The sequence below is a fragment of the Lepidothrix coronata genome, unplaced genomic scaffold, assembly GCF_001604755.1.
Source record: "Lepidothrix coronata isolate B3197 unplaced genomic scaffold, Lepidothrix_coronata-1.0 Scaffold34, whole genome shotgun sequence".
NCBI classification, from domain to species: Eukaryota; Metazoa; Chordata; class Aves; order Passeriformes; family Pipridae; genus Lepidothrix; species Lepidothrix coronata.
The window spans coordinates 2,024,162-2,043,174 of NW_016690214.1; the positions used below are offsets into that span (position 1 = coordinate 2,024,162).

Consider the following 19,013-nt stretch of genomic DNA (forward strand, 5'->3'; position numbering starts at 1 on the left):
GATATCCCTGGGATCAGTTGGGGTCAGCTGTCCTGGCTGTGTCCCCTCTCCCAGCTCCTTGTGCCCCCTCACTTGTGGGGTGAGGAGCAGAAAAGGCCTTGACTCTCTGCAAGCACAGCTCAGCAACAATGAAAACATCCCCCTGTTATCAACACTGTGCTCAGCACAAACCAAAAACGCAGCCCCACACAAACTAATATGGAAAAAAAGACTATTCCAGTCAAAACCAGCACATCATCCCTGCAGGGACTCCTCCTGTCACCTTAAGATCTGAACTAGCAGGTTTTTGCTTTGTCTTTGCAGCTCCCTGGCAATTGGAACCACAACTGGATACAGACTTTTCTCCTTAAGCTCTGTGGAACAACTGGACCAGGTCCATGAAAGCAGTAAGTGTCCTGTTTCACTGTGGAGGAGTATTGACCAGCAGCACTTTAAACTTGTGGGAGTCCTTCACCATTGTTAGAATTCAGCTTCTTTTCCACTGCTGTCAGTCTGGCAGCAGCACTTTGTCCTGAAAACCAGCATGCAGAGGTAGCTTCCCACTAGCATGTTTGAGATAACAGGGACAGGAGACCACAGGCTCCCAGCACAGCTGCTGGACAACTCACAGGCTTTTAATCCAGTGTGGTATTTACAAGCAAGATGTTTTTAACAGGTTTCCCGTGTAAGAAGGTCACTCACAGCAGGCCTGCAGTTATTAGCTGTGCTCAGAGCAGCGTGCAATGCACTTAACAGCCCCAAACGAGTCTGGCCTCGTGGAGCAGGACTCCAGTCTGGTTCAGGCCAGAAGTGTTTCAGCTGAGATGCTCTAAAGATAACATTCCCCAGCTGGGATAGGCTCATCTCTCTCCACTGGCTATAGAAGGAGCCTCAGCAACCAGACAGAGCTGCATCATCTCAGCAGAGTCCAGGTCTTTGCCTCACAGGCTGACTAAGCTGCTGTACAGCAGCAAACTGTAGATTTATGTCAAAAACTATTTAGGAGTTTGGATTGTCCCCAGTCAGGCCAAAGAGAAACATCCCTGCTGGTGTCACACTCAGGGTGATGGGCTGAGGCACAAGCAGTCCCACATCCCAGCTGTGGGGCAGCCTTTGGACCTCAACACAGCCCAAACTGAGCATCATTCAGGGCCCCCTGCACTGGACATCACAGTCCTTGAGGATTTGGGTGCAGGTCCACCAGGACCACTGCAATGGTGCCTTCTCAACACAACAGGAGTTATCCTAAACAGCCTCTGCAAGGCTCACCAAGCCACTGTTTGCTCCCCTAAGGAGGCTGAGGGAAACCAGACACCACCCAGAATAAACAGGGAGCCACACACAGCTCATTCCTTACCTCAGCAACCATGGTCTGCACACTCCCTCCAGGAAAATCCCTAACCAGACTGAGTGAGCTCCTCTTTTTATATCCCATTCCCAAGGATTAACTGCAGCTGGAGGGCCCAAGGTACCTTCAGCTGGAGAGGCACAACAGCACTGTCTTAATTTTAACCTTTAGGGGAATGTTCATTAACCCCCTCCTGCTCTGACCTAATTCCTTTGTGCCAGGTATGAGACACTTATCACAAAGGCAGGTGTTGAACACCTTAGCACTGAGCCTTCCAACCCCACTCCCTCTTGTTGCTGCCCTCAAACCAACCACCAGCCAGGCTAAAGGCCCTGCTGTGCTTTCCTTGTGTGCCCAGATGAAATCCCAGATGTTTACATCGTGGAGCGTCTGTTCTCCAGCAGCCTTGTGGTTGTGGTCAGTCATGCCAAGCCACAGCAAATGAATGTCTACCACTTCAAGAAAGGGACAGAGATCTGCAACTACAGCTATTCCAGTAACATCCTGTCCATCCGGCTGAACCGTCAGGTGAGAGGCACTTGGGAGGGAAGGGGGTTATCCAGAGTTATCCCGCTCTGACTCTCTGCTGGCTCTGTCTTTCCAGCTGGGACCAGCCTGGGGAGGTTTGCAGGGACACTGTAAGTGGCACTGGAGGGGTGGGTGCCTGTCCTCTCCCACCAGCTCCACTCCAGACTCAGTGACAGGAGCAGGAGCTGTGCATATCATCTGCCACAACTCTTTCCTTCAGTCAAATGAAGCCAAGTCCTTGTTTTCATAGCAGTGACACAAAGGCTTTTTGTCATCTGCCTTCTTGCCTATTCAGGACGCAGCTCTGCCAAAAAAACACCTTTTCATCTCCCCTCCCTCCCATGGATTCCACATCCTGACTCCAGGCCCACCTCTGCCCTCTTGGTTGCAAATAAGACCTTCAAACTTGGTGACAAAACCCAGGAGTAACTTGAACTCTGTGGATGAGGCAAAAGGCTGCTTCTCAAGTACTGCAAGCAGCCTTGTTTTGGTTTTAAGGGTATAAAAACCATCCGGGCCACTTAGAAGAAGGCTTTTAGGGTGTTATTCTGTGAATTGACACAGCCTCATGCAGCCCTGAGCCCTTTTGGAGGTTTTTAAGTCATCTTTTCTTTTTGTCCATAATTATTTTCCAAGTATATGCCCTAAGAGGCAGAGGACATTTTACAATGAAGAAATAAGCAGTCTGGGTAATTGTATATAATCAGCTCTCCTCAGTTAGCAACAGTGAGACCTGCAGTAAGACTCTCTGGGTTGAGCTTCCAGTAAAGCTGCCTTTGACCAAGAGTTCCTGTACTACAATTAAATCTGTCCTAAATTGATTTTTTTCACTTAAACTTACAATGGAACTGGCAAAAGAAGGACTTCCTTTGAATTGCAGATAGCTGTATGTGTATAAAAATAAACTGGGAGGTTCTGCTTAGCAGCTCTAGGAGATTAGTGTGAATAAAATAAGTTCAGGCCATTCCCCATGTGCTGCTCTGGAGTTTGCCTGAAGGTGATGCACAGTCCCAGCCTTGCATTCATGTTCTTTGGCTGCGTGATGAGCTTGGGTTCAAATCCTGGGCTGAGCTCATCCTCTGGCTGTAACACAGGCACACCTGGAGAGATCTGAAGATGCTACAGATGCTTAGAAACATGGAATATGAGAGTCATTTGGGTTGGAAAAGACCAGTAAAGACGTGGAGTCCAACCACTCCCCCACGTCCCCAAGCGCCACATCCACATGTCTCTTAAATCCCTGCAGGGATGGGGACTCCACCACTGCCCTGGGCAGCCTGTTCCAATGCTTAGGAACCCTTTCCATGAAGAAATTTTTCCCAAAATCCAATCTAAACGTTCCCTGGTGCAATTTGGGTAGATTGAAGAGAAGTCACTGTTTCAGTCTACATTCAGGATTTAAACTGGTGGCTCTCAGGTTCACCATGTGCTGTGACACCTGAGCCCTTGCCTGGGCTTCTGTAGGAAACCTGTACTCCATTGGAAGTCCACAGAAGGACAGATCCCATACAAAGCATTAACACAGGAAAATAAACAAATAAACCAGGAACAGATCTCAAACAAACAGTGCGTATTTCAATTTGATATCTCTGTGAAAAAGTCCTTGTTGTGCAAACAAGTCCCTCCGTTGTTGATCCACGGGAATTCTTTGTTCCAAGCTCCACGATAACTGAAGTGTGTTAAGGTGTGATTTGTCTCAAGGTGGGGAGCAATCTGTGCTGTGCAACCAGTGAGAAGCTGCTGGAACCTCCCTGGGGTTTCATTCACTGCTGAAACCCTGCTGAGCTCTTTGGAGAGGTTTGAGGTGTTTTTCTGTCTGTGTCCAGACCCATTTCAGCCCTGAAAACACAGCTCAGTTATCCAATCTGATCTGTGTCAAACTAAGAAAAATCTGGAGAGATTTCTGTACAATTAGCAGTGCCTCAACCCCGGGGAGCAATCACAGCACCAACACCTCCTCTGAGGCTCCATCTGTGTCCACAGAGAGGATAAATCCCATCCCACTGACCTTAGCATGGAGGGCAGGAGAGCAGCAGCCCTCTCCAGCTCCTGGTGAGCTTGTCCAGACCTCCTTTGCCTCTTCACCTCTCAAACCCATCACTTTCCTGGATTTTGTCCCCATGGGTGCCAACATCTCTGGCTGCTGCTTTGCCATCATCTGGAAACCTCCCTTCACCTGGACATCAATAGCAGCCCGTTCTGGGAAAGCACGTGGTGGCTTTGCTGAAATCAGCTGTATAAATATTACACTTCTTGCAAGTTGATGGCTGTTACTGGAGAAAAGGCAAAGTCTTCCTGGAAATGCAAAATGGCTCTGACACAGCCCCAGATGCTGTGGTTAGCAGGAATAGAAGTGGGAAAGAGTTTGATCTGAGAGTAATGGTGGAGCAAGGCAAAGATTTTCTAATGTGGGTGTTTCAAGTTAGTGACTAAGCTCCACATTTAGATACTAAATAAGTGGCCTCATTTCTAAAGAGGTGGAGGCTTCCTGTACATGGATTTGGGTGCTCCAGCTTGAGGAGCCTGGATGGAGTCTGGCCCTTGGTGTTTATTGGGAGGTTTTCAGTGTTTCTGGACACTTGGCACTAACAGAGGTGAAGCTGTGCACTTGCTGGACTTGGGAGGCACAACCCTTCAGCCAGACCCAAAGCCTTGGTCCCAAAAAAAGCCTCTGTGCAAAACCTCTCCGTGGTAAAACGGAGAGATCTGGACCAAGATCTGAGACCGAGACACAAAGCTGAGTGGCCGTGGAGATGGTGGCCCAGTGCTGAGGTCACTGCATCAGGCTTCCCTCCTCCTTTCTGCCTCTCCTCCCCTTGGCTGATTCCAAATGGGAAAGGAACATCAACGCACTGAACAGATACATCAGGTTTAGCAGCAGTGGGAGGCCCGGCACCTACGTGTTTGCTCCCAAATCAAGAAAAAGTCAGGGCAAAAGGCCTGTGCTCCCATCTGGGGGCACACTGACAAGCAGGACTGCAGCCTCTCTGCTGCCAGGTCTTTATGATCGAAATGTAGTTTGCTCTGAAATGAACTACTAAGAAAATTTGGGGTAGGGATAGATGGCAGTGGTGGGGTGTAACCCTGATGTGTCTTCCTGTTCCTGGGGATGTGGAAGATCAGCTCTTAGAGGAGCAGAGAAGTCGTCATGATGTTTTACCTGCTTTCTAAAGCAAGATCAGGTGCAAAAACTTTCAAAAACAATCATACAGACCCAAATGTTGTCCAGTGAGAGGGGATGGAGAAGCAGAGATCCTGTTTTTGTTACATTTGGGTGTGTGAGAAATTCCTGTTGAGTTTTTCTGACACCAAAGATTTGGGTTGGTGCACTGTGGGAGCAGCAGGCAGAGGCACCATTACCATGCTGGTGAGGTTCTGTGCATGTCCCTTGTGTCCTTGCAGAGGCTGGTTGTTTGCCTGGAAGAGTCAATTTACATCCATAACATTAAGGACATGAAGCTTTTGAAGACTATTCTGGATACACCTCCAAACACAACAGGTAAGTGTGGAAGAACCGTGTGAAAGGGAGCTTTGTAGAGCCACAACACTCGGGTTAGAATTTAAACCAGGCTGTGGCTTGTGTATCCTAATTCAGTACTGGGGAGCCAGAAATGGAGGGAGGCAGTCCATGGGCTTGGGAGAGCAGAAACCTGGCTCTGTCCTGAGCAAAACCCGGCTCTGTCCTGAGCAAAACCTGGCTCTGTTTGGAGCAAAAGCCAGCTCTGTCCGGAGCAAAACCTGGCTCTGGAGCAAAACCCAGCTCTGTCCTGAGCAAAACCTGGCTCTGTTTGGAGCAAAACCCAGCTCTGTCCTGAGCAGAAGCATCAAAGGGGAGCAGGGGTGGGCAGCAGGGTTTGACTTCCCCTTGAGGTCAGCTCCCAGAGCCATCAGTGCTCTGAAGATCACCCAGGGCAGAACCCACAGCCAGAACCCACAGCACTAATTCCCAGCTGGGGAGTGCCCGGGAGCCCTGGGCTGCCACCTGATATTATTCCATGGATGCAGCAAACCCGAGGGACAGGGCAGGTGGCCTCAGGACAGATCCTCTCTGTGCGGCCCAGGGTGAATCCGGCTTTCCTGCTGCTGGGAGAGGAGCTATTTTTAGCTGTGCAGAGGGAGTCTTGGCCGGGTGCCCACGGCAGCGCTGCCGTGCGTGGCTGTGACATCCCGGCCCGTCGCAGCTGCAGCATCATTTCATGGGCTGTTGGTCGGGAAGTTGCTGATGTGCTCACGCTTGGCTTCTGGGCTTTCAAGGGATGCTCTCCCAGCAGCTCCCCTGACCTACTTCAGGTCTCAACAGATGGCCTCTCCCTGAGGATTAAACATACTAAACGCTACAAATATAATTAAAGTTTAAAACCTTCCCGAGAAGGCCCGGCAGCAGCAGGGTGGGCAGGGATACCCAGGCCTGGAGCTGCTCTGCAGTGGGGCTGGAGGACTAGGTCATGGTTTTAGAGCAGCAGCAATCAGCTGGGGCAGGACTGGGCTGCTGAGGATCATAAGCTTCATATGGGCTTAGTGCTTTAAAGCCCTGTTACTGCAGCAGCTGTCACTGAAATGAGCTGAGTGACCAGCGTGGTGCCACGCCTGCTCCTGTTGTCCCAGGGCCATCTGCTTTGGTCCCAACTCTGACCCCAGGGATGGTGTGTCCAGGAGGTCAGGGCAGTCCACTGCTCTGTACAACCCTTTTTGGAGTGGGGGTCTGTGCCAAAGGGATGTAGGAGCACAAAAAAGCCACCACCCCTAAAGTGTGTACCCTGAGCACAGTAACACCAGCACAGGGAGGACCAGGGTTTGCTGCAGCACACAAGCCAGTCCCTGTGAGATCTCTGGCTGTTCCTGGCCAGCACCCGGCTCCCAGTCCAGCCTTCTCCGTGCAGGAGAGGAAAACGCCCACGCTGGCCAAGTCTGTTGTTTTTCATGTGGTTCATCTCAGGGGCAGGATTTGCACTGAGGAGGTCACAGGGCTCGTGGTGATGTGTGCCATCTCGGGAATGACTGCAGATTTGGAAACCACCTCATGTGGCTCCCCCCAAGCCCCAGATGTGCCTGGATCTGCTGGCCTGGGGGCAAGGCCAGGCTTCCCAGACACAGTATCGTTTTTCCATGCTGCTTGAGGAAGGCACCTGTGATGTGGCACTTCCAGAGGTGCCATCCTGAGCAGTGCCTGCCTGCCTCCTCCCTCCTGGTGCTGCAGGCACCAACCTTCATCATGGCTGTGGGGCTGCCAGAGGAGAGGAGAGGAGCACCTTCAAAGGCTGCCCGTGGCCCTGGTGATCCTTGTTCTTTGTGTGTCCCTGAGGTCAGCCCAGTACACTCACATCTGTGTTTTCCCCTGGCCTGGTTTCCCGCCCGCCTCTCCCGGCCAGGCGGGAGCAGAGGGAGCGGGTGACTCACACCAGCCGCTCAGAGCTCGCTTTGTTCCGCTCCAGCCTTCCCTAAACCCTCTTCTGAGAGAAAGGGCTGCGCTGATCCCCCCTGTGCTGCCTGAGCTGGGGGAACACCATCCGGAAAAGACAGGATGCTCCTCACGAGCAAAGTCTCTGGGCTGTCTTTGCCTTCCTCCCATCCCTCCCTCTTTAATTGCCTTTTAATTGCCTGCACTTTGCCACCGCCGCGCTCCTCGTGCCTCTCCCCGGTGCGCCATCCCTGGCACGGTGCACATGCCTCTGGATTGACGGCGAGTGGATCCCTGGGGCTCCTGGCTGATCCTGCAGCTCCTGGCTGCACCGCGGTCTCTTTGTTTAGTTATAAACAATGACCTAAAGCGAGAGATCCTTCCCCGAGGCTGGGCCGGGGCCAGGGCCGTGTCCTGACCCGGGGGGTTGCACGGCAGGACAGCCCGTGTACGTGCAGCGTGTGGGTGTCCTGTTTGGGGCCGTGGCAGCACCCCCGGTGCCTTTAACCCCGCGGCTTCCTCCGCACGTGGGACGAGGTGGGACCCCCGGCGCGGGTCAGGAAGCTCAGGTCGTGCCGAAGCCTTGAGTCGGGTTTGGGAGGACAGTGAGCGCGCGGATGTGGCGCAGGAAGCGAGTGAGACACGTTCTGTATGTGACAGGATTCACCGGGATGGATCCTGGGCCAGCAGCAGAAATGAGAGGCAGGAAGGGATGCTCTTTTCCGAGGTCACCTGGGGGACAAGCGGGTGGATGTACCTACACACGTATCCATCCATCCCTGTCTCATCCTGTAGTTCCTGCTCCCTTTCAAAGGGGCGTTTGGGAACCTTTATGCTCGTGTTGGCACAAAACCAGATGGCTCTTTTGGGGAAGAATTCTCCCCGTGCTTGAAATTTAGCTACGTTCAAGTTCCTTGTCAGCCGGAAACTCCCTGCACAGCTGGGGCACTTCCTTTGTCTTCCTCTGCTTCCCTTTTCCATTCAGAGCAGAAGGAAGCGGCACTGCCTTGCCCTGCCAGCCTTCACATGCCAGGCTGCGTGTCGGGGCTGCATCCGCGCCGTGCTGCTCCTCTGAGCTTCCAACCCGGCACCCACGCCCTGTGCACATCTTCCTGCCTTCTCCAAGGAGATGATGGACAGGACCTGGGCTCCTGTGCAGTGTCTGGCAGGAGGGTGGCAGGGCCCAGGCAGCCGTTCTGTCCCGTGCCACCAGGTGTCCCCACGGCCGAGGCATTTCCAGGGCTCCACACCCGGTGCCGGACGGTCCCAAACGAGACAGAGCCTGAGCCCCCTGCCGTGCCCATGGCCGTGGATGTGCGTTCCTCCTCCCCCAGCGCGCAGCCTGAGCCGTGTCCCTCTCTCCCTGCCAGGTCTGTGCGCTCTCTCGATCAACCACGCCAACTCCTACTTGGCTTATCCCGGCAGCGCGACCAGCGGAGAGATCGCGCTTTACGACGGAAATACTTTGGTAAGTGCGAAGCCCGGCCTTTGGATACCGACTGAAAACAAACAGAGCCGCAGCAAAGCCAACGGGGCCCTTGGGAAGGATGAATAAATACGCTCCACCGAGCTAGGCTGCAAGGGAATTGCCTGGGAGGCACATTCCCCGTCCCCCGTGCTCGGAGCTGACAGCATCTGAGATCAGGGCATCTCCCAGTACAGATATTCAGGAAAACATGACCCACTGCCCTGCAGCCCCAGGGCCGCTGCCAGGCTGGCACTGGGGTTCCTGTAGGAGCGTCAGCAGCGTATCCCATGGGAGTGATGTTACCAGTGTGGCTCAGGAAGCGTTGGAGCTGCTCCAGGCACAGCACAGAACCTGGAGCAGTGGCTCTGCCATGGGCTGGAAGGGATGCTGGACCCAAAGTCATGGAGAGGGCAAAGTGTCCAAAGTCCCCTCAGGAAATCTGTCCCTGGCTGGATGCAGGGTCATGATTATCTGCTGTTTATGCCAGGGCTTTGGGTTACATAAGGCTGTGGCTCCGTACGTGCAATGGGAGCCGAGGATCTGCAGCAGGGGAGGAGCAGAGCACGGGGGAAAACACTGTCTCTGCTGCTGTGAGAGGTGCAGGGAGGGCTGGGGCTCCCTGCAGGCACCAGGGAGGTGTTGCTGCAGCAGGATTCGCTGTGCAGCTCGGTGAGATGCAGGGAGGCCAGCTCTGATCCTCACAAACACATGCCAGGCTTCTAGGAGGGCACAGTTGTGATCCCAAAACCTGGAGAGGCGGGGAGCTGAGGTTCTCTGCCCCTGAGGTGAGCTGTCTGTAATCACAGTGGCCACAGTAGGTGGGGAGTGAGCACAAGGCAGGGCAGAGATAAACTGCTGAGGATGTGGAAGAGATACCATCAGCACAATACTATCCCATGAATCCGTATCAGCAGGCCTGGATAGGGTGCGAGGCAGGGAACGCCCTGCCCTCACACACAGTCCAAGGAGCAACGTGTCCCTTTGCACTCACTTTACCTTCTGCCCTACAGAAAACAGCCTGCACCATCCCTGCCCACGACGGGCCTCTGGCTGCTCTCGCCTTCAACTCCACCGGCTCCAAGTTGGCAAGTGCTTCTGAAAAAGTGAGTGAGTGTGGCTGCAAGCACCCTCCCTCTGCCCAGGGCTGGCAGGGGGTCCCAGCCAGCTCTGCTGTATCAGGACCTCTGAGCTTAAACACAGCCAAGAGAGAAGGGGCACTGAGGGATACACTGCCAGCGTGTCGGCATCAGATTGAGCCCAGCTGGCAAACAGGAGGAGCCTTTGCACGTCCTGAGTTTCCTGGGTGTGTCAGGGAATGGGCTCTCGCTCCTTGGCCTGCTCCTGCGTGATATTTCCCTTTGCATTTTTTGCAGGGCACAGTCATTCGTGTATTTTCCATTCCTGGGGGGCAAAAGCTCTATGAATTCCGGCGGGGGATGAAAAGGTCAGTTCATTCTTCTGTGGGTGACGAGCACACAGAGGGCTCCCGGAGCCCAAACGTAAACAGAGGGGCAGGGCAACGTCAGATCCTGGTGGCTTTGGCATCTTTTGCAGAAGGAAAACAAGAGCAAACGTATCAGCTCGAAATGTCACTGTGCCAGGCAGCCTCAGGCCAGCTCAGTGATTCCCTGTGTGTCACAGAGCAGGGCATGGCAGAGAACAGAGATGGAGTCACTCCATTTACTCTGGCCTTTTTGTTTCTCACTCGAAATAATGAAATCCCCAAAATTATCAGACCCCCCGTCCCTGCTCAACCTGTGCAGGGGATGCTGTATGTATCCCACTATTCAGCACTTTGGATGTCCTCCCTGGCCTTTGCAGGACCAGAAGGTTTAATGAGGCCAGCACAGATGTTCCCTCCACAGGCAGCTCTGTGAGCAAGGACATTTCCACCTCTCTGGCTGTATGTCACTCGCTCGAGGCAACCCCCAGCTCTGCTGAGCAAAGGGATTAGGGAGCTGCTGGTCACTGAGCTCACAGGCTCTGCAGCAGCTGGGCAGGGTGGATGGGTCTCCTTCCTCCCCATCCTCTTCCCTGTGAGCCAAACCCAACAGTTCCCTTGAGCAATGTGCCACAGAGTGACCAGTCCTGTCCTTGCTTGGCTGCAGGTATGTGAACATCAGCTCCCTGGTGTTCAGCATGGATTCCCAGTTCCTCTGTGCTTCCAGCAACACGGAGACCGTGCACATCTTTAAACTGGAGCATCTCACGGACAGGTGAGGAGATTAGCCTGGCTTAACCTGCCTGGCTCTGCTTCAAAGGTCTGCTTCTCCACAGCTGGCCTCCATGTCCTTTCCATGAGCAATACCAGCTGCAAACTCTTTGGCTTTGTGTCCTGAGGGACTCAATCCTTGAAAAGCCATGATCTGCATCCCTGCTGTCAGGCTCTCTGGGCCTGCTCTGGCTTTATTAGCTTCCACTGTCCCTCCTTCCTGTGTATCCAGCCAGTCTGATGCACAACGTGCAGGTTTCCCAAATAAACCCTTCACCGGTGTGAGATCAGGATGATGTGCTCTGTTCCTGATGCTTTGTCACACTGACTGTGGTGACCCCACTGATGCTGCTCTGTGACCCCCTCAGCCGGCCAGAGGAGCCTCCAACCTGGAGTGGTTACATGGGGAAGATGTTCCAGGCTGCCACCAACTACCTCCCTGCTCAGGTGTCGGGCATGATGAGCCAGGACAGAGCCTTTGCCACTGTCCGCCTGAACATCTCCGGGCAGAGGAACATCTGTGCCCTCTCCACGTACGTACTGACGCTGCACCCCCGTGCCAGGCACAGCCATCTCTGCCAAACACCACCACCCTGGCCCCTTATCTCACCCCTGTGCCTGCAGGGCACACGGTGTGGGTGCTGCTGTGTCCGTGTGTGAGGGTTTTTGGGGGGCTCATGATGCTTTTCTCACCAGGATTCAGAAGCTGCCTCGGCTGTTGGTGACTACGTCAGATGGACATCTCTATATCTACAACCTGGACCCGCAGGATGGAGGGGAGTGTGTCTTAATTAAGAACCACAGGTAACTGTTCCTCCAGTCACACGTCATGCAGAGGCTGATCTTTTACATACTGAGGGGAAATCTCACCTGACAGCACAAAATGGAGCTGTAGGAGCAAGAACGTTAGAACTGACTTTGTGATTTGAGTGCTTGACCTGACAGATGTGGGTGGGAACCACATCAGCAAGCAAAGACAAGGGGCTTCTTGCAGAAGAAACCAGAGACATCTCAGATTCCATGGCAGCTGTGGAATATCTCAGCCCAGACAGCAGAAGTGGGCAGGCTGTGCCTTAGGAGATGCCTCTGGCAGAGAGCACCGACCATCATGGTGACAGGAGAGCAGAGTATCTCCTCCAGGTGTGAGTGGGAGCTGGAATGCTGATTTTGGGGGTAGGATGATCTGGAGTGACACTGGGAACTTCTCCAGTGCCAAAGCAGAAGGAGTTTCTTCACAGAAAGGGTGGTCAGGCATTGGAAAGGGCTGCCCAGGGAAGTGGTGGAGTCTCCATCCCTGGAGGTGTTCAAGGAACGTCTCAGTGTTCTGGTTTAATTGACAGGGTGGAGATCAGGACTCAATGAACTTGGAGGTCTTTTCCAACCCCAGTGATTCGGTGATTCTGTGAAAGCAGAGCCTGTTCTGTTCGTATGCAAATTCCATGGAGCACGTAACCCCTCCCCTGCACACATCTGGGCTCCTTGGCTCCAGACATGAAGCCTGTGGGGTGGGGTTCGATGCAACATGTGCTCTGAGCCGGGAGGTGGCTGCCAGCCAGGGAAATGCCAGCAGCTTTTTGAAAAGCCACAAAACAAAAGCACTTCAAAGCTGCGCTGTCCAGCGCGCGCCGGCCGCCCGCCTGCCCCCAGCTTTGTCATGTGGGCTCCTCTGAGCATCAGAGGACTGAAAAGGGCCCTTGGGTCATGAGTTACATTACATCATACGATATCTCTGCTCAAACTCCGTCCTAAACTAGCCAGGGCTGCTTTTCCCATCTAGTCCTCTCCTGTTGGAAGCCCTTCGGAGCCCCCCCTGTGATTAGAAACACTGTTTGCCTTTGTAACCTAAAGCTCTTGTGGTCAATCTGTTCCCTTCTGTTCCTGTGCCAGCATTGTCCTCCAGCCGAAGTGGTGCTTTCCCTATCTCCTGCTTCCCCTCTGCTTTCCTTGTGGAGCACAATGCTCCCCTGTCTGCAGCACTGCTGGGGCTGCAGGCAGGGCATGGATGTGGTGGTGTGGATGGGTGATGCTCTTCAAGGAGATGTGGATGCATGGGCTTGCCTTATGTGGAGCTGGGGAGGAACAGCTGGGATCAGAACTAACTCTTCTTCCCTCTCTTGCTCCTGTACAATTAGTCTGCTTGGCTCAGGAAAGATGGAAGAGAACAAAGAAAATGACCTTCAGCCTCCAGTACCTCAATCTTATGCAGCAACTGTAGCCAGGCCAAGTACAGTGCCTTCAACTTCGACCATGCCAGGTAAGCACATCTGCCTGCCTTGGGCAGAAGCCACAAGGCCACCTGGGGCAAAGTGGAAAGTGTGCAAGATTCCAGGGGTTCAACCAGAATCACCTTTTGGGCAGCAGGACTTTGGAGCTCACCTGGTTCATCCCCTGTGACAAAAACAGGCCGGGCGTTTTCTGCTCTGCTTCCTGGGAGCCTGTGCCAGCACTGCTTCTCCTGGTGCAGAGCTATGCCACAGATGGGCCCAAGGCAGAGCAGGAACCACACCTGAGCTCCAGTTTGTAAGACAGCAGCTGCTGCCAGGCGGTTTCCAGGAGTTGAACCCCTGGGTGTAGAAGTCAAGTACTATTTTTGTGGCGACGTCACTACAGATTCTCCAAACCTGTTATACCTTACCCACAAAGCCAGCACTAAACTGCTACAGGGAAACACTGGGTGACTATCTTATTATATTCCCTAGTCTAAGGTCCACATAACAGAGGTAGATCTTACTCTGAAATTGGTGCTCACATTCGTGGCAGGAGGAGGAAAGCTGCCATTAGTCCATCCCTAATCCACAGTGTCAACGGAGATACCTTCCTCTCCCTTGGTCCCCCAGAGTTCTGTGCTAAAGAGGTGATGACACGGTGTCTGCTGTTTGTTTCCATCCATTCATCCACAACATTCTGTGGTTTTCCTTGGCCAGGCTACTCGGAGGACGGCGGGGCCCTGCGAGGAGAGGTGATCCCAGAGCACGAGTTTGCGACGGGACCGGTCTGCCTGGACGATGAGAATGAGTTCCCTCCTGTGAGCATTCGGGACCCCTAGAACTGCAGCTCAGCCCTCATGCTAAGAAGGAAGTAGTAACCTCTTACAGAAGAGATCCCATTGCCCCCTCCTTGTCCCAGCTCGCTGTGAAGCCTAAAATAACTAAATTAGTTGTAGGGACAGTGCCAGGAAAGTGACACCCCCACCAAGTGGCATCTGGGGATGGGGCAAAGATGATCAAACCTACTAATTAGAGATGGATCTGAACAAACTTGCTATGTCCAGATCCAGAGCTAGCCTTTGTGCCTTAAGCAGATTTCTAGTATTCCCAGGACTAGTTTTAACTGGAACAATACCATCATTTAGAAATAAAAACTTAATACTCCCTGTTGCATTTACAGTCAGTTGTATTAGTTTATGGAATGCAACTGGAACATACCTGAACCTCACCAGTCTCTTCATTTCCAAACTAACTGAGAAGGAAACTCCTTTTCCAAGTACAAAGATGAAAGGAATAACAGAGTTCGAAACCATTTTATGATTTTTATATGGCACTTTCTCAGTTACCATTGGAAGGAGAATCTGGATTTTTAAATCTAACTCAAGCCTGGCAGTGTCTTTCTGGCTTCTTTTTCCTATTCCACACTCATTTATTGTGTTAAGTATCTAACCCCTAACTGGACAGATGTTGGCCTGTGCTGTGATCTGGTTGTAATCAGTGGTGTCTTCATAACAGTAATGCATTAATACACCAGAATATTGTAATGGATTTCAGGTTGCAGCCTTGGCAGGCTCTGGAATCCTGTACTTGGTTTTTAAATATCCTGCTGTTGGAGTTTTGCCTGAAAAGGAGGAAGTAAAAATTTTATCCCAGGATTTGTTCCATGTGCTGAGCACATGCCTCTGCGAGGCACGTTCCTGTGAACTGATGCAAAGTGTTATTTAGATAAAAGGTGACTGGCTCATAACTCCCTTTGAACCAACACCACCTAAAGCCAGCTCCAGTCACACAGCCTTCAGATTCCTTCTCTTTCATTACCTCTAACTTAATCTGCTGCAAACTGGGAGCAGGAGTTTCCTAGTTGTCCCACACCATTAGCCAAGAAGGAAATTTAAAATGTCTCCCTCTGGTCAAATTGTGTGGCCACGGAGAAGCTGGAAGGAGCAGCAGGGCCAGAGAGAAATCCTTTGTTTCCTCCTGCTCTTGAACCTGTGGTTCAGGGACGAGCGATTGCCAGCGAGCAGGAATCACAGGAATCATGCTGCTCCTGAATGAGCCTCCCTGCTGGGGCTGGGCCGTACAAAAGCAGCCCCAAACCCCTGCTGCACCACAGCAGGTGCTTCATTAAATGAACTTTGATCTCCCCAAAACCCTGTAATTGACCTGACAGAGCAAGTGAACGTGTGTAGGAGGCGTGGGAGGGAAGGCGCTTTCCAGAAATACTCCCTGATACGGTGGCTTAGCGAGTGGACCTTCCAGATAAAGGCCCTGCACTCGGGTTTTGGGTTTGCCCCTCGCAGGGTGAGTGCACAAGGAGAGCTGGGCAGGATGTTTTGATGCTCTGAATTTCACTGAACTTGGCTGTTTTCTCAGCACTGAGACATTCGGTCTCGATGACGCGTCCAAGGGGGGTTTCAGGCATCGGTCACCACTCCTGTGTGGAGAAGGAGGGACAGAAAACCTGACCTTATCCAACAAAAATGTTTTGACAGCGTTCTGCTTTGTGGAAACATGGGAAGGGTTTTGTTTGTTTTCCAGCGTGCAACAAAAAGACATTTAAAAACCTCAAAACTTGTGACAAAATGGAATATTCACCCGCAGCCCACGGTATGGCTTTGAACTCAGACATGGTTCTGGAGAAACAGCAGTGCTCAAACCCCACAGTTCCTCTCCATTTTGAAACATCTTGTCTTCCCTTGACCTCAAGCGAGACTTCAGAGGCTCAGCTCTTAAAGAGTGAGGAAAAACAGCTTCAGCCTGACATGAAGTCTGTCAAAAACTGCCTCTTCATTAAATGGAAGGAGGGACAGATCAGAGAAGAGATAAGAAGCCCAAGGAGGACTCATAAAAAGTGGCCTCACAAGAGGGAATGTGGATGTTGCTGCCGATTGTGCCAGGACTGCGGAAGGATCCTGCGGCAAGAGGTTAAACCAGTTCAATGACATCTCCTGCATTGATGGGGTGGATTAAGCACTCCCAAGTCACTATTGCTGTGAGGCAGGAAGGACTGAGGTGTTATGGAGGTGGACAGTGGGCTGGAGCCCGGGGTGAGGAGCAGGTGCCACGCAGGATGTGCGGGGAGGAGGCTGCGGAGCCCTCGCCCTGCAGGGCCAGAAGGTTTCACGGGGTGGGAAGAGTCAAACCCAGCCCTGGCTGCAAATGGTTGTGGCAATTACAGCTGTTTTTCCGGTCAGCTGCCCCTGTTCTGTGGGTGTATCAATGAGGGAGGTTTCCAGTGGCGTTGGGAGTTGTTGTGTGTGTGTGTTGGGCAGGCAGGGCATCACTTGGCCGGCTCTGTTTTTGGGACCCAGTGTAGTGGCTGCTCCCACCAAGGCATGGTCAGAACAGTTTTGGGGTAGTGCTGTGAGCTTTGGCAGATGAGATCCTGCAGGATTCTGCAAGCAGTATGGCCTGTGTGCAGCTGAGGAGTACAGCCAGGGAATCTTCTTAAATATCCTGGGATTCAGTAGTTTCTTCCAGCAGATTGCTCGGTGCTTTTCCAGGCCAACATGATCCATCCTGCATTTGGCTGCAGGGGCCAGGGGTGATGAGAAGGCTTTATCAAAGAGCCATTTCATTAAGTCAGGTGACATTACATACAGTGGTCACCTCTTCAAAGGCAGCTTCCCCTCACTGATACTCTGTCACTCTTAAAAACCATCTCTTTCACATCGATTTTTGGCTACTCTAAAATGGTGTGGGCAGTTTGCTGTGCTGCTAAAGGACTCTGCTGCCTGTTCGAAGGAGAAATTCAGGGGGGAGTCTGTAAGGGGCACAAATCAGTGCCCCAGCATGGGGTCCACCCACCCCTCTGTTGCTCCAAACCACGGAGCTTAATACAAGAAACCAGGTTGCAGATACATCTTTGGCTCCATGGTTGCCCAAATTCCTCCTTGCTGTTTGCTGGATGGAGTTTCATTCATCCTGTTGCAGGGATATGGACACTAATTACTTTAAGTGATTTTTTTTCGAACAGCTGGCTGTTAGCAGAGGAAAGGCCATAGATTTTTCCAGTGAAGCTCTACTTGTAATTATGTTTCGTGGGGGATGAGCGAGTTTGGCAGGGCCTGAATGGCCTCTTGCTCCTGCCCTGGTAGCTCAGACTGGTATTTCGGGCAGCAGGGGCTTGCAGGATTAAGCCCATCTTATCAATACATTATCTGAGGTCCCTGGGGAATCGTGCAATCCTGTGTCAATGCCTCAAAACCAAGTGAGTGATGGTCCTGAAACTCCAGGAGAGACAGATCCTGGGAGGTGGAGCTGGGAGATCCCAGCTGGGGCTCCAGGTTCACATCCCTCATGGTCACGTCTGGCAAGGCTGGAGCTGGGAAAGGGGGGATCTGTGAACAACTCATGGTTGGTGCCCACAAGCACCTGCCTGAGGTGCTGCAGCAGCCCCACAGCGCTGCCCAAGCCTCATCCAGGAGCAGGAGCACATCTTACCCTGGGGTCTCCATGGCACAAGTAGCTGATGGGAACTGGATCAGGGTCCTTGCTGCTGCATGTTCTTCTCTGCTCCTGCTTCACTCTTTCACTCAATAGGCTTTGCTGGTCCTTAGGCTGGGCTTTCCCTCTCCTAATCCTGTCTAATACATGGGTGTTTAACTCTGGGATCCATCCAGAGGGATGCAGTGATGCCCAGCACACGCCTGTCCCCTCCTGCCATGCCAGAGCCGAGCTTTTTGGGAGGACTCAGCGAGGCAAATGGGCTTCACTCCCACAAACGTGGCTGTGCTCAGCCCAATGCCAGCCAGAGGCAAGACACACTTATCACCAAACCAGATGGTTCCCGTTCCCAGGACTGTAAATTTGGGGGGGGGGGAGCAGGGGGAAGAGTAAATAAATAAACCTCTCGCAAATCTGCCTTTGAATGGAAAGTAAAACACTGCGGGACATCCCTCCCCCTTCTCCTCCCATGTGCGTAAAACCAACTGGAAACACTCCCTGTTGCTGGGAAAAGTAAGGCAGCTCTGTTTTGATTTTGGTAGATAATCTTGTGCCGTGGAGGTCAGCCGGGCAAGGCGAAGAGGTCGTGATGAGGAGCAAACATCCCCGGAGGACAGCTGCTGGGAGCGCTCTGGAAAAGCCAGGAATTTCCAAGAACACATCTGAGAGTCCCCAAGATGAGAACAAAAAAAAAAAAAGTATAAATCTGAGGTGGGCCACACTTTCTCCTACGGCCTGTGTGAGTGAGTACCTGGCCCTGTCATAGCCCCTGTTTTAATTTGTGTTGGGTGGGGTGTCAATGTACTGTATGCACATCACTCTTATTTAACAGACTCTATGTTAGAACCACAGTGTAAATGCTAATTTAATCAGATTTGTATGTAACCAGAATTTTATATACCCATTTGTCCCTTTTCTAATTTATGCTGTTTTATGTGTATAAATGTACTTATAGGAAGAGATATTAAACTTATGTATTTGTACAGTATATACATACTATTTTAACCCAGGCAAAGTATTTTTGCAGTGATATTAGAGAAGATGCCATTTGCTATGTTCAAAGACAGAATAAAGTCACAGTCTGTCCCTGGCAGCTTCTGCTGTTCTTTGTGGGGCCCTAAAGATGTCAGTCTGCATTAAGTTTTGGGAGTGGGAGAGTGGGTTTGGGAGCTGGTGGGAGGACAGCTGCTCCCACAGGACCTGACCCACCTGGCCAAGTCCGCACAAGTTCACTTAGGCTTGGCCAAAAAAGGATCTGAGTGTGTAAATCAGAATCCAAAATTGTTTCAGAAAACCCTCACTCAGCTGCTGAGAAATCCCAGTGGTTTCTTAAGTTTCAGTTGCACCTTTGTTTCTGCCTTTGCATCTCCCCAGGCCTTTTCACCTGCCCAGAAATGGCCCTATAAGAACTGTTTCACCCCACCTGT

The 19,013-nt window shown here is 52.1% G+C and overlaps 1 protein-coding gene across 2 annotated transcripts in view; it reads left to right on the plus strand.

Annotated features, from left to right (window-relative positions):
• The window catches only part of WIPI1 (WD repeat domain, phosphoinositide interacting 1), a 20,266-nt gene extending 1,587 nt beyond the window's left edge, over positions 1-18,679 (plus strand). Inside the window, exons 2-14 of one of the 2 annotated variants that reach the window (XR_001874246.1) lie at positions 304-386; positions 1,686-1,855; positions 5,258-5,354; positions 8,624-8,721; positions 9,732-9,824; positions 10,095-10,165; positions 10,830-10,937; positions 11,302-11,466; positions 11,630-11,737; positions 13,066-13,187; positions 13,858-13,958; positions 15,679-16,064; positions 18,129-18,679. Coding sequence is in view for 1 of the 2 variants with exons in the window: in XM_017811933.1 (XP_017667422.1) it covers positions 304-386; positions 1,686-1,855; positions 5,258-5,354; positions 8,624-8,721; positions 9,732-9,824; positions 10,095-10,165; positions 10,830-10,937; positions 11,302-11,466; positions 11,630-11,737; positions 13,066-13,187; positions 13,858-13,958; positions 18,129-18,176 (1,264 nt within the window). In the remaining variant the exon portion in view is untranslated. The remainder of the gene's footprint in view (positions 1-303; positions 387-1,685; positions 1,856-5,257; positions 5,355-8,623; positions 8,722-9,731; positions 9,825-10,094; positions 10,166-10,829; positions 10,938-11,301; positions 11,467-11,629; positions 11,738-13,065; positions 13,188-13,857; positions 13,959-15,678; positions 16,065-18,128) is intronic. The other variant, XM_017811933.1, reaches the window with a different exon arrangement.
• Positions 18,680-19,013: the final 334 nt, after the last annotated feature.